Genomic DNA, 15,442 nt, shown 5'->3' with positions numbered 1-15,442 from the left:
TACAACCCTAGAGGTCCTGCTTTTTAATCTGCTACCTAGCTCCCTAAATTCTTGTTGCAGGACCTCACCCCTCTTTCTACCTATGTCGTTGGTACCAATGTGTATCACCACCTCTGGCTGCTCACCCTCCCACTTCACAATGTCCTGCAACTGCTCCGATACATCCTTGACCCTTGCACCAGGGAGGCAATATACCATCCTGGATCCTCGTTTGTGGCCACAGAAATGTCCACCTGCACCGTTTACAATAGAATCCCTCATCACTATAGCTCTTCCACCCCTTTTCCTCCCCTGCTGTGCAGCAGAGCCCTCCATAGTGCCACAAACTTGGCTGTTACTGCTTTCCCCGGGAGGTCATCCCCCCCCCTCCCCCCCAACAGTATCCAAAGTGGTATATCTGTTTGAGAGGGGGGATGGCCACAGTTGACTCCTGCACTACCTGCCTGCGCCTACTACTCTATCTGGTGTTCACCCATCCCTTTTCTGCCTGTGCGGCCATTACCTGCGGTGTGACCACCTCACTAAACGTGCTATCCACAACGTCCTCAGCATCGTGGATGCTCCAGTGAATCCACCCGCAGCTCCAGCACGAATGTGGGTAGCCAGTAGCTGCAGATGGATACACTTCCTGCACACATGGTCGTCAGGGACACTAGACGCGTCCCTGATTTCCCACACAGCGCAGGAGGAGCATATCACGGGGCTGAGTTCTCCTGTCATGACTTCCCCTTAGATTAATTAGTTACGCCATTAAAAAATACTAAATTACACTAGGAGCCTTGTTCTACCCACAAGGTAAAGTCCTTAATAAAAGTTACACTGAATTTTAAAAAAAACTTATCACCAGAGGCTTTTTTCAACAAAAAAAACTTTCCCCTTATTTTTGAAGCTATTTAAATGCACTAACAGCAGCTACTCGCCCCATCAGCTTGCGGATTTCCAGTGAGGTCACTAAGTTTTTTTTTTTGCGTCTCAGCGCACGCCAAGAGGGAGAGCAGGTCCACAGCCACTCCTGTCCTCAGGTAAGTCAGTTATTATGCATTAATTCCCCAGACTCACTTTCTACAGGACCAACACTCACTTAACTTCTTTTTTTAAAATCTATAGAAACTCTTACTATCTGTCTTTTATATTTCTAGCTAGCTTTCTCTCGTCCTCTAATTTTACCTTCCTTAATCTTTTAAAGAATCTATGCTTTTTTTTTTTTAATATTCTGTCCAATCTTCTGACCTACCACCCATACAGAAAGGAAATCGGAAAGAGGTTCTACGTAGAAAGAATGAGCAACTAGGGGCCAAATTAAAAATCAGAACCTCAAAAAAAAGGTTCTCTGCGTTATTACCTGAGTCACTAGTAAATTGGTGTTGGGTAAAGATGAGAGTGTGTTAAACGTGTGACTGAAAAATTGGTGTGGGAGAAATGGATTTTGATTCAAGGGGCCAGTACTGGGGAAAGTGGGAGCTGTACCATTGCGACAGTCTTCACCTGAACTGTGCTGGGACCAGGGTTCAGGCGAGTCGTATAACTCGGGCAATAAACTAAAAACAGTGGCCAGGGTGGGGGCACAGTGTCAAGAGAGAGAAGATGTGACAATTTAAAAGTGACAGGAGAAGGAAGGAGAGCAAGATAGCAAGAAGGATAATGATAAATCAGGAGTATGGCTGGAAGGGACAGAGCCTACAAACCTAAGTGCACCAGCAGATAAGGATAGATGTTGTGAAGGGGGGTGGGCAGTGGGAAGGGAGGTCTAGAAATCCAATGCGAAAGGTCGAGGCATCAGAACAGCAGAGCAGACAAACAGAACGGAATAGGAAGGGTTAAGAGTGTTTAACAAAAATTGTACATCAGCAAATAAATGTGTCATTGCAGGGAACAGAAGTTAAAAAATTGAAACTAAAGGGTTCTTTATCAGAATGCATGAAGCATCTGCAATAAGATAGATGAACTAGTGGCACAAATAGAGGTAAATGATTTAGATCTAATTGCACCACAGAGACATGGTTACAAGGTAATCAAGGTTGGGAAATTATTCCAGGGTACACAATATTTCAGAAAGGCAGACAGAATGGCAAAAGGAGGGGTAACCTTGATAAAAAATGACGTAAGGACATTAGTGAGAAAGGATCTGGCCTCAAAAGATCATGACATAGAATCAGTACGGGTGGAAATTAGGAATAGCAAGAATCAAAAAACACTGCTGGAGTAGTTTAAAGGCCCCTTAACAGTAGTTATACTGTTGGACAGAGCATTAAACAAACTACTGGAGCCTGTAAAAGGCAATGTTATAATTGCGGGGGACTTTAATCATATAGACTAGGATAATGAAATTGGCAAGAGTGGTCTCGAAGATGAGTTTATTAGAGTGTTTTCAGAACAGTTTCTTGGAGCAATACGTTGTGGAACTGACTTGGGATAAAGCTCTTAGATCAGGTATTGTGTAATGAAGCAGGGTTTATTAGTAATGTCATAGTAAAAAGATCCACTGGGAAATAGTGATCATAATACCAGCGAATTCCATGTGAAATGTCAAAGTGACATACTCCGATCACAAACAAGAATCCTAAACTGAAACAAAACCAATTATTTAAGTATGAGGGAAGTGGCGGCTAAGGTAAATTGGGAAATAGATTAAAAAAAGGTATGGCAGTAAATGAACAGTGGGAAACCTTTAAAGAAGCAAACCTAAATGTTTAACGCAAATACATTCCTTTGAAAAACAAAAACAGCTCGAAAGACCCATCCGTGGCTCACTCAGGAAGTTAAGGATAGTAATAGGTTTAAAAAAAAAAAGGAGACTTAAATGTTGTTTAACAAAAGCAGCAGGTCTGAGGACAAACTGTTTTAGAAACCAAAGAACCACCAAAATGTTGATAAAAATGAAAATAGGAGTGTAAACTAGCCAGTAATAAAAACTGATTGTAAGAGCATTATATATAAAAGTGAGGAGCTAAAACAAACATGTGTCCCTTTGGAGGATGTAACTAGTAGGGTAGACAAAGGAGAATCAGTAGATGTAGTATACCTGGATTTCCAAAGGCATTTGAGAAGGTGCCACATAAAAAGGTTAATAGGTAAGATAAGGACTCATGGAGTTGGGGGGGGTAATACATTAGCATGGATAGAGGATTGGTTAATGACAGGAAGCAAAGAGTAGGCATAAATGGGACATTTTCAAGTTGGCAGGTAGTGAATAGTGGGAGTGCTGCAAGGATCAGTGCTGGGGCCTCAGCTATTTAAAACCTATATTAAATGACTTAGATGGAGACAAAGTAATATATCTATTTTTGCTGATGATACAAAGGTAGGTAGAAAGGTAAGCTGTAAAGAGATAGACAGGTTAAGCGAGTAGGCAGCAAGGTGACAGATGGAGTATAATGTGGGGAAGTGTGAAGTTATTCACTTTGGTTGTAAGAATAGAAAAGCAGAATTATTATTTTTTTTTTTAAATGGGAAACTTGTAAGTGTCGATGTTCAAAGAGACTGGGGTGTGCTTATACAAGGAACACAAAGTTAGCATGCAGGTACAGCAAGCAAATGGCATGTTGGCCTTTAAAGCAAGGGGATTGGAGTACAGGAATAAAGAAGTCTCGCTGCAATTGTACAGAGTTTTGTTGAGCCCACATCTGGAGTAGTGTGTGCAGTTGTGAACTTCACATTTAAGAAAGGATATACTTGCATTGGAGATGGTACAGCAAAGGTTCGCTGAATGGGTCCCTGGGATGAGGGGGTTGACCCATGATGAGAGACTGAGTAAATTGGGCCGATATTCTCTGGAGTTTAGAAGAATGAGAGGCGATCTCATTGAAACGTACAAGATTCTGAAGGGGCTGGACAGGGTAGACAGAGATCGTTTCTGCTGGTCGAGGAATCTCAAACACGGGGACAGAGTCTCAGGATAAGGACTGAGAGGAGGAGAAATTATTTCACTCAAAAGGGTGGAATTCTCTATCCCAGGAGGGTTGTGGATGCTCCATCGTTGAATACATTTAAAGCTGGGATAGACATAATTTTGATCTCTCCGGGAAATCGAGGAATATGGGGAGCAGGCGGGGGAAATGGAATTGAAGCCTAGAATCAGCCATGATCGTATTGAATGACGGGGCAGGCTCGATGGGCCATATGGTCTACTGCTGCTCCTCTTGCGTTTGTGTTCTTGTGGATCAAAATCTTGGAACTCCCTTCCTAACAGCACTGTGGGCATACCCCCTCCACAAAGACTGCAGTGGTTCAAGGCAGTGGCTCACCACCACCCTCAAGCGCAATTAGGCATGGGGCAATAAATGTTGGCCTGGCCAGCGATGCCTGCATTCCATGGAATGAAAAAAATAAATTACAATGGAACCATTTACCATGCAAAAAAGGAATGAAGGAGGAAAACAAAAACATTCGATCTATCAATTCCAAGCTATCCTATGGTGGACTCTGCTCCAGTCATTTCATCTCCTCAGGGAAAATTCTGCCTAAATATTTCTTCAACAGTTAAATCACAATCAAGCAAAGCACCAAAAACATTGATCTGTCTATACATCCCCATTATTCGGCCTCCAGTCAGCAGATGGAGCAGATTGCAGTACAGAAAGCATTGCTGGTATTTAATTCAATTTCAGTTTATTGTCCATATGGAAATTCATTTCTGGTACATTCATTAAAATTACATATGCAGAATAAATTACAAATCACAAGTCTAACTTCATTAAAATATACATTAAAAGCTAATCCCAGTGCATTAAAATAAATCAATGAGTCCCATGAGTGTGTATCCTCATCCATTCATCAAGGAATGTAGGAGCAGGGGTAGGCCATTCAGCCCATCAAGCCTGCTCCACCATTCAATTAGATCATGGCTGATCATCTACCTCAATGCCACTTTCCTGCATTACCCTCATGTCCCTTGAAGCTCCCGTTAAAAAGTTTTAAAGAGAAAGGCACGAGCGAGTTAAAGAACTGATTTTCCTTGCATTTAAGGGGGTTGACAGGTTAATTGACCTTTATAAATTGCCCATAGTATAGGTAGGTGGTAGGGAAATATAGGGACAGGTGGGGATGTGGTAGGAATATGGAATTAGTGTAGGATTAGTATAAATGGGTGGTTGATGGTCGGCACAGACTCGGTGGGCCAAAGGGCCTGTTTCAGTGCTGCATCTATAAATAAAATATTAAAATTAGAGCTAGGCCATTCAGGGGTGATGTCAGGAAGCACTTCATACAAAAGGGTAGTGGAAATATGGAACCCCTGCCCCTCAAAAAGCTACTGAGGCCAGGGGTCAATTGAAAATTTCCAAACAGATCGGTAGATTTCTGTTAGACAAGAGTATTAAGGATTATAGAACCAAGGCTGATAGATGGGGCTGAGATACAGATCAGCCATGATCTGACTGACAGAATAGGCTTGAGATGAATGGCCTCCTTCAGTTCCCATGTTAATGGTGGAGCAGCTTCAAATTGTACTCATCCCGATAACCTATCATTTCTAAATATAGACTTGTGAACAATGTAATAGCTCATGGAATAAAAAGGAACAGTAGGCAGGCATCAAGATCGGCGCAGGCTTGGAGAGCCGAATGGCCTGTTCCTGTGCTGTTTTGTTCTTAGCAACATGGATATGAAATTGACAGCGACAGGAAATAGTGGCTAATGGATGTTTTTCAGACTGGAGGAAGGTTTATAGTGGAGTTCCCCAGGGGTCAGTGTTGAGACCCTTGCTCTTACCTGATAATTATTAATGATCTAAAGCTTGGTGTACAGGGCATAATTTCAAAATTTGTAGATGATACAAAACTTGGAAGCTTTGTGAACTGTGAAGATAGTACAGAGCTTCAAAAAGGACATAGGTTAGTGGAAAGGGCAGGCAAGTGGCAGATGAAATTTAACAGAGAAGTTTGAAGTGATTCATTTCAGTAGAAAGAATGCAGAGACAATATAAAATAAAGGGTACAATTCTAAAAGGCTGCAGGAGGGGCGGCACAGTGGTTAGCACCACAGCTCCAGTGACCCGGGTTCGGTTCTGGGTACTGCCTGTGCGGAATTTGTGACCGTGTGGGTTTCCGCTGGATGCTCCGGTTTCCTCCCAAAGCCAAAGACTTGCAGGTTGACAGGTATATTGGTAATTGTAAATTGCCCCTAGTGTAGATAGGTGGTAGGAGAATTGTGGGGATGTGGTAGGGAATATGGGATTAATGTAGGATTAGTATAAATGGGTGGTTGATGGTCGGCACAGACTCTGATGGCCGAAGGGCCTGTTTCAGTGCTGTATCTCTCTGACTCTAGGAGCAGAGGGACCTGGGTATATATGTGCATAAAACATTGAAGGTGGAAGAACAGGTTGAGAGCACAGTTAATAAAGCATACTGCATCCTAGGCTTCATTAATAGGGGGTATAAAGTTTATATTACTTGTATAAGACACTTGTTTAGCCTTAACTGCAACATTGTGTTCAGTTCTTGGTGCCACTCTTTAGGAAAGATGTGAAGCGTTAGACAGTGCAGAAAAGATTCATGAAAATGGTTCCAGTGATGAGGAAATTCAGTTATGTAGGTAGATTGGAGAAGTTGGGACTGTTTCCCTCGAAGAGAAAGTTTGAGGAGGAGGAGATTTAATAGAGGTATTCCAAATCATGAGGGCCTGGACAGAGTATATTAGGGAGAAACTGTTCCCATTGGTGGAAGGATCGAGAATGAGGGGGCACAGATTTAAGGTAATTGGCAAAAGAAGCAATGGAGATGAGGACAAGCTTTTTCACACAGCGAGTGGTTAGGATCTGGAAAGTGTTGCCCGAGCATGTGGTGGAGACCTGTTCAAAGCATTCAAGAGGAATTGGATTGTTCACTGAAAAGGAAGAATGTGCAGGGTTATGGGGAGAAGGTAAGGTAGGCACTAGGTAAATTGCTCTTTTGGAGAGCCAACCCTAAAAAGACGGGCTGAATGGCCTCCTTCTGTGCTGTAACCATGCCGAAGTATAACCCACTGATGCAATACCTTCCAAGTCTCACAATTGGTCAAAAAAAAAAAAAACCCCCACAGATGACATTATATAATTGCAGTGTTCCACCATTCAACCTGCAGTACTCAAAGTATATCCAAGATCGGGGTCAGGATCCTCCTAGGGATTTGTGAAGTTGCTAGCTCTGCTAAAGCAAACGGTTTGTAAACCAATAACCAAGCCATTTTAAAAAATATATAAAATGGTAAATCAGCCCTACCTCTTTTTCAATGTTCAATCCTTCAGCTCTCAAGTTTCTTTCAAACACCTCCCGTTTTTCTGCTTGTGTATTAGATTTTCTGTAAACAAGGATGTAATCAATCCGGCACTTTCCATCCCTGAAGAACAGACCATTTCCTTTATTTCCAATTGCAGTTGCCTACGGAGAAACAAAAGCAAATGTCCACATGGTGTCTTACAGCACAGGAAGAGGCAATTCAACCCATTGTACCTGTGCTAGGATTTGGAAAGAGCTTTCTAATTAGTCCCATTCCTGCTCTTTTCCCCCATTGTCCTGCAAATGTTTCCTTTTCCAAGTATTTATCCAATTCCCTTTGGAAATTGATTACTGAATCTGCTTCCATTGCCCTTTCATGCAGCACATTCCAGATTATAACTCACTGCATAAAACATTTTCTCGTCTCCCCCTCTGGTTCTTGTGCCAATTAGGTTAAAATCAGTGTCCTCTGGTTACCTGCCAGTTGACATTTTCTCCCTATTTACTCTCTTTAACATCTCTCCTTAACCATCTCTACTCTAAGTTTCACCACAGTTTCTCCACAGAACCAAAGTCTCTCATTTCCCCCAGTACAACTTCTTTCAGTCGGTCGGTCAGTCAATCTCCTCTGCATCCTCTCCAAGGCCTTCACATCCTTATTAGTATTAAATTTACACCCTTCCTGTTTGATTTTATTTCTAGTTTATTAAAACCCTGGGGATTTAATGAAGGCATTTAAAATTATAAAAGGGTTTTGACAGTATATAGGGAGAAAGTGTTTCCACTAGGGTGGGTTGGTAGAGAGGACACAGATTTGCTATTTGGTAAAACAAATCAGGGGGAGAGAGAGAAAAAGAGGAGGAGGAAGGAGGAAATCTCGCCTCCTCCTCCCCCCCATAGCGAGTCTGTTCAGATATCTGCAGTAAGTATTTATAGCTGCAGACTTCTCTTCACTATACAATACTGCAGCAAATGACAGACTGCACTGAGCTTCTGAAACAGTGCACACTGATACTCTTATCACACCAACAGGAGATGAAATTGTTTAGTAACAGCGTTAAAAAGCTTGTGCTTTTTTTTTTTCCCCCTTTACATTTCTTATGCTCATGAAGGAGAGACATGTTCATGCTGTAGGGCAGGGGGTGGGGGAAAAAAAAAAGTGAACACTTTGCATCTCAGCATTAGCACCAAGCCCTCTTCTCTGCCCCAGCATCGTACCTCAAGACAACCCTCAGGTGCACCCTTACTGAATCAGTATGGCAATTTTTCACATTACCCCACACCAGCTATCCTTAACCGGCCGGAGTGAAGCAATCAATTAAGACCAAATTGGGGCTCTTGTGTAAAGCCCCTAAGCTACTTGGGACTGGAGTGGACCAGCCATACCCATTTCACAAAGAACTCTGTCAAAGGGCCAAGCACATCCACATCCCATCAAAACTGGATTCCAGCCCAGGTCCCCGAACCAAGCAGCCAGTGTCTAATCTGGGTCCCCAGGTCATATTTAACGGTGACTACTCTATCTTTAATTCAACAGCAGCATTGCTGCATTAAGTTCCCAAAATAGCGTGATCAGCAAATACCTCCTATTACATTCCAGACTTGTAATAGGTTTTATGGCACAACATCCAGATAAATATCTGGATTTACAGTGGGTGGCAACAAATGGAAAAATCCCACCTCATTTTCAAACATACTTACTGACTCAGTGAGACCTGTGAATTTAATGGAGAATCCGAAAAACTGGTCAATTTCATTTGCATCAAGATTTTATGAATGCATTAGGTTATCTAAAGGTACAATGTGTTTCTGGTCTAGTTTAGTTAAGTGAGGTTTAGAACAATCACCTAGATCTCTTTTAGCTTACTTTATCCATGTCCCAGTACTTGAGCTCCTTTCTCCAACTCTAGTCCAACACGAGACTCGTTTTGTTGTTAAACAGTCATTCCCGAGATGCAAGCATCGCTGGCAAGGCCAGCATTTATTGCCCATCTCCAATTTCCCTCGAATGTGGTGAGCCGCTGCCTTAAACCACTGCAGTCAATGTGGTGCAAGTACTCCCACAGTGGTGTTAGGGAGAGAGTTCCAGGATTTTGGCCCAATGATGAAGGCTTACGGTGCATAATTAATTTTTTTCCAAGTGAATTTGGCACACCCAACTTTAGCAAAATCTAGGGATGGTGCAAGAGAGATTCTAAGCAATTTGAATTTGCAAACCGTCAACCTGAAAATGTATCCCAAAACGTTCATGTATAAAGAAATAAAGGGCGGAGCAGAATAATTACCCTGGCAAGTCGTGGGGAATTTGACTGGCATTGATGCCAAGGTCAGGGTTATGACATTAGAGTACCAGATCATTAGTTTCACACTGCTATCATGAGTACAAGGTCAAAGCAACATGATAATGGGAGGTCAGGCAGCAACTGTGGACAGTGAAGCAGAGTTAACCTTTCAGGTCAGTGATCCTTCAGAACTGACAAATTAGAAATTTAAATGGTTTTAAGCAAGTAAAGCAGGGGGAGGGGGTGGGGCAAGAGATAATAAGAGGTGTTACAGGACAAAGTCACAGAACAAAAGGCAAACAGTATGTTAATGGTATGCTGAAAGACAAAGCGTTAGTACAGAGAGGGTGTGAATTGACTCAAAGCACAAAGCACTCCAAGAACAAACAATTAAAAAAGTGGGTAGGTACAATGGAAACAAACTAAAAAAAAAAGAGGGCCTGACTTATTCCATGTGGATTCCAACTGAAGTTTCACCCTTCATGTTTTGAATCCACCCAGGATTATAAGTATCTCCGAGAAATACAACATTCCCTCAGACTGCTGTTCTCGCCGCATCCGGAGATCCACACTCACTGCCATGTACACACTGGATCTCCCTCTCCAGAAGCACCACCTCACCTTCTCAACCCTTTTTGTGTTTAGTTACTTTTTCTTTGGTTATTTTATTTTCGCTGGTTGCTACTGTGCCTACCCACTATTTTTTTTTTTAAATGTTTGTGCTTGGAGTGCTTTGTGCTTTACAGTCAATTAACACCCTCTCTGTACTAACACAGTGTCTTTCACCACACCATTAACATACCGTTTGCCTTTGCTCCATGACCTCCTGGTCAGTTATTCTCTGTGACCTTGGCCTTTCAACACCTTCTCTTTTGTTATCTCTTGCCCCACCCCCTGCTTTACTTGCTTAAAACCTTTTACATTTCTAATATTTGTCAGTTCTGATGAAGGGTCTGACCTGAAATGTTAACTCTGCTTCTCTGCACAGATGCTGCCAGACCTGCTGAGTATTTCCAGCAGGTCTTGTTTTTATTTCAGCTTTCCAGCATCTGCAGTATTTTGCTTTTATGATAATGGGAGGGTATGACTATATTATTGCAAACCAAAATCACTCCTGTACGGTTATGGAATTTAAAAATATTTATGCAATTCCGATTACAATTTTGCTTCATGTGTTAGAACAGCCCTCTTAAAAATCTCTTGCTTTATTTTATCAGAGATGATTTTAAATTCAGAGTCTATGCACAGCATTAAAGTCATCATGTTTGATGGGATTTTCTAACACTTCCCTTTATCAGCAATTGCTGCTTTGTAGCATTGCAATAAATTCAACACCTACATTTTAAAAGTGTGCCTTATTGACTATAAACCCTCAATGTCAAAATGCAATATGAAAATCTCACCTCAGCACCTGTTTCCAGTCTACTTGTGTCATCTGACGTGCTGGTCAAATTGCCAGGATGAAGCAGGGAGTCATCATCTTTCGAAGGGCTGTTCCTGCCCTCAGATTCAAAGTAAATATTTACATCCCGAGCCACTGAAAGACAAATGAGAAAAAAAAATAGATGTAGTTCAGATGTAACAAGCAATCCAAGCTTCGTATATGGCCAGACCTTGTAAAACTGACTTGCAGTCTTAGTTAAGCACTTACTGAATAGGAGCCGAAAAAGGGCAGCAATGAGCTGGAAAGTATGCCACAAGCGACACCTTTGTATGATGTTGTGCCATTTTAAAAAGGGCATACACTAGGAAAGCAGATGAAATCGGGTTCAGTAATGTCATCGCTCCCTTGAACAATGTGATCTGCTTTTGACAGAAGGTGACTCTGCACCCTAACCCTGCCCTGTGACCTGGTGTGGACCCGAGAGCAACAACAAAATCCTTTGGAGATTCTGGATGGGTTCTTCAAAAGAAGAACAAACTTGCATTATATAGGAAGTAATTCACAACCTCAGGACATCCCAAAGTGTTTTAGAACACAATGAATCACAATCATGACAGCGAGGAAGGCAGCCCTTCGGCCCATCGTACCCGCACTGGCTCTCTGAAAGAGCAATTCCCTCAGTTCCATTCCCCTGCCTTCTCCCCATAACCCTGCACATTCTTCCTTTTCGGAGTCTGTGTGGGTTTTCGCCGGGTGCTCTGGTTTCCTCCCACCACCAAAAGACTCGCAGGTTGATAGGTAAATTGGCCATTATAAATTGCCCCAGTATAGGTAGGTGGTAGGGGAATATAGGGACAGGTGGGGATGTGGTAGGAATAGGAGATTAGTGTAGGATTAGTATAAATGGAAGGTTGATGGTCGGCACAGACTCGATGGGCCGAAGGGCCTGTTTCAGTGCTGTATCTCTAAATAACTATCCAATTCCCTCTCGAAAGCCTCAATTGAACCTGCCTCCACCATGTTCTCAGGCAGCACATTCTAGACCTTACCCACTCACTGCATGAAAAAGTTTTTCCTCATGTCACTTTTGCTTCTCTTAAATACTTTAAATCTGTGCCCTCTCATTCTCCATCCTTTAAGTGGGAACAGTTTCTCTCGATCTACTCTGTCCAGACACGTCAAGTTTGTAAATACATCAAATCTCCTCTCAGCCTTCTCTCCAAGGAAAAACAGTCCTAACTTCTCCCATCTATCTTCATAAATGAAATTCCTCATCCCTGGAACCATTCTTGTGAATCTTTTCTGTACTCTCTCCAATGCCCTCACATCTTTCCTCAAATGTGATGCCCAGAATTGGACGCAATATTCCAGCGGAGGTCAAACTAGTGTTTTATACAAGTTCGACATAACTTCCTTGCTCTTGTACTCTATGCCCCTGTTAATAAAGCCCAGGCTACTGTATGCTTTATTAACCGCTCTCAATCTGTTCTGCCACCTTCAATGACTTATGCACATATACACCCAGGTCCCTCTCCTGCACCCCCTTTAGAATTGTGCCCTTTATTTTATATCGTCTCTCCATGTTCTTATCAAAATTAATCACTTCATCTTTCTCTGCATTGAACTTCATCTGCCACCTGTCTGTCCATTCCACCAACTTGTCAATGTCCTTTTGAAGTTCACACTATCCTCCTCACAGTTCACAATGCTTCCAAGTTTTGTATCACCTGCAAATTTTGAAATTGTGCCCTGTACACCAAGGTCTAGGTCATTAATATATATCAGAAAAAACAAGGGTCCCAACACTGATCCCTGGGGAACTCCACTACAAACCTTCCTCCAGCCTGAAAAACATCCATTAACCATTACTCTGCTTCCTGTCACACAGCCAATTTCGTATCCACGTTGCTACCGTCCCTTTTATTCCATGAGCTACAAGTTTGCTCACAAGTCTGTTGTGTGGCATTGTATAAAATGCCTTTTGAAAGTCCATGTACACCACATCAACAGCATTGCCCTCATTTTCCCTTAATAAATCCATGCTGGCCTTCTTTAACTCATTTGTCCATGCGACTATTTATTTTGTCCTGAATTATTTTTCTAGAAGTTTACCACCACTGAAGTTAAACTGACTGGCCTATAGTTGCTGGGCATATCTTTACACCCTTTTTTGAACAAGGGTGTAACATTTGCAATTCTCCAGTCCTGTGGCACCACCCTCAAGTCTAAAGGGGGACTGAAAAATTATGGCCGCTGCCTCTGCAATTTCCACCCTCACTTCCTTCAGTATCCTTGGATGCATCTCATCCAGTCCTGGTGCTTTGAAGTACAAACAGCCTAATACTTCAGATATCAATTTTAAACCCCTCTAGTGTCCAACTTCCCTCCTCTTTCAACATTGCCTGGGTTGCATCTTCTTCCTTGGTACAGGTGCAAAGTATTTATTTAATATCTCAGCTATGCCCTCTGCCTCTATCTGTAAATCCCCTTTCTGGTCCCTAAAATTGGCCCGACTCCTTTCACCACCCTTTTACTATTTATATGCCTATAGAAAACCTTGGGATTTCCTTTAATGCAAGCTGGGAGTCTTTTCTCTTATTTGCTTTTTCATTTCCCCCTGGACCTTCTATATTCAACCTGGTTATCAATAGTATTTTCTACCTGGCATCGGTCATAAGTAAACTTTTTCTTCACCTTAATCTCTCCCTCTTTGGTCATCCAGGGAGCTCTGGATCACAGTAGGTGAAATGCGATGAAAGTCACTTGCACAAAAATCTTTCCAATTTCTCTTCGCATACGGTCAACAAAATAAAGTACACATATATGCTAGACCATGGGTTAGGGGTGGGCAAAGCAGGGGAATTGTTTAACAGATCAATTTGCTCCATTTTCTAACCTGCCAACTTGTGTAGGTTATTTCTCTCGCTCTGCTTTTCTGCTGCCTGGACAGACATTGTGGCATCCTCGTTGAGTTTTAAAAGCTTCTCTTTGAAGACTAGCAGAGAACACCAAAAAGGTGAAAGATGTCACATCACTTGAAAGACCTTTCTTCTTTGGCCTCCTTGTCTCAAGAGACAATGGGTAATCACCTAGAGGTGGTCAGTGCTTTGTGAAGCAGCGCCTGGAATGGTTATAAAGGCCAATTCTAGAGTGACAGACTCTTCCACAGGTGCTGCAGATAAAATTGGTTATCAGGGCTGTTAGTTGGCTCTCTCCTTGCGCTTCTGTCTTTTTTCCTGCCAACTGCTAAGTCTCTTTGACTTGCCACTCTTTAGCCCCGCCTTTACGACTGTCCATCAGCTCTGACGATCACTGGCAACTGACTCCCACGACTTGTGGTCAATGTCACAGGACTTCATGTCGCATTTGCAGACATCTTTCAAGCGGAGACATGGACGGCCGGTGGGTCTGATACCAGTGACGAGCACGCTGTGCAATGCACCCTTGGGGATCCTGCCATCTTCCATGCGGCTCACATGGCCAAGCCATCTTAAGCGCCGCTGGCTCAGTAGGGTGTATATGCTGGGGATGTTGGCTGCCTCGAGGATTTCTGTGTTGGAGATACGGTCCTGCCACCTGACGCCAAGGATTCTCCGGAGGCAGGTGAGGATGGAATGAGTGGAGATGTCGCTGTTGGCTGACATTTGTTGTCCAGGCCTCGCTGCCATAGAGCAAAGTACTGAGGACACAGGCTTGAAACACTGACACGGAACACAAAAGTCCATGCGTCATTTTCCCACACCCTCTTGGCCAGTCTGGACATAACAGCGGACGCCTTTCCCATGCGCTTGTTGATTTCTGCATCGAGAGACAGGTTACTGGTGATAGTTGAGCCGAGGTAGGTGAACTCTTGAACCACTTCCAGAGCATAGTCGTCAATATTGATGGATGGAGCATTTCTGACCTCCTGTCCCACAATGTTAGTTTTCTTGAGGCTGATGGTTAAGCCAAATTTGGTGCAGGCAACCGCAATCCTGTCGCTGAGTCTCTGCAGACACTCTTCCATGTGGGATGTTAATGCAGCATTGTCAAAGAGGAGCACCCTGAGGAGGGCTTTCTGTACTTTGGTCTTTGCTCTAAGACAGGCAAGGTTGAACAACCTGCCATCTGACCTTGTGTGGAGGAAAGTTCCTTCTTCTGAAGACTTGAACACATGAAAGCAGCAGGGAGAAGATGACCCAAAACAGTGTAGATTGAGAACACAGCCCTGTTTCACACCATTCAGGATAGGAAAAGGAGTCTGATGAGGCACCACTATGCTGAATTGTGCCTTTCATATGGTCATGGAATGAGGTGATGATACTTAGTAGCTTTGGTGGACATCTGATCTTTGAGCAGTCTGAAGAGATCACGTCTGCTGACTAGGTCAAAGGCTTTGGTGAGATCAATGAAAGCAACGTAGAGGGGCATCTGTTGTTCGCGGAATTTCTCCTGTCGCCAGCGAAGGGAGAACAGCATGTCAATGGTGGATCTCTCTGCTCAAAAGCCACACTCTGCGTCAGGGTAGACATGCTCAGCCAGCTTCTGGAGTCTGTTTAAAATGACTCGAGTGAAGACTTTCCCCTCTATGCTGAGCAGGG

At 43.0% G+C, this 15,442-nt stretch overlaps 1 protein-coding gene across 4 annotated transcripts in view; it reads right to left on the bottom strand.

Annotated features, from left to right (window-relative positions):
- Positions 1–15,442, bottom strand: part of LOC137379411 (anoctamin-4-like) — a 238,897-nt gene that overhangs the window by 100,700 nt on the left and 122,755 nt on the right. For all 4 annotated transcript variants that reach the window (XM_068050181.1, XM_068050182.1, XM_068050184.1 and 1 more), the window contains exons 5-6: positions 10,882–11,015; positions 7,200–7,358 (exon numbers count right to left, since the gene is read on the bottom strand). In XM_068050181.1, the coding sequence (XP_067906282.1) occupies positions 7,200–7,358; positions 10,882–11,015 (293 nt within the window). The remainder of the gene's footprint in view (positions 1–7,199; positions 7,359–10,881; positions 11,016–15,442) is intronic.

Source organism: Heterodontus francisci, chromosome 18 (genome assembly GCF_036365525.1).
Source record: "Heterodontus francisci isolate sHetFra1 chromosome 18, sHetFra1.hap1, whole genome shotgun sequence".
Taxonomy (NCBI): Eukaryota; Metazoa; Chordata; class Chondrichthyes; order Heterodontiformes; family Heterodontidae; genus Heterodontus; species Heterodontus francisci.
This window is presented reverse-complemented; position numbering and strand designations above follow the sequence as displayed.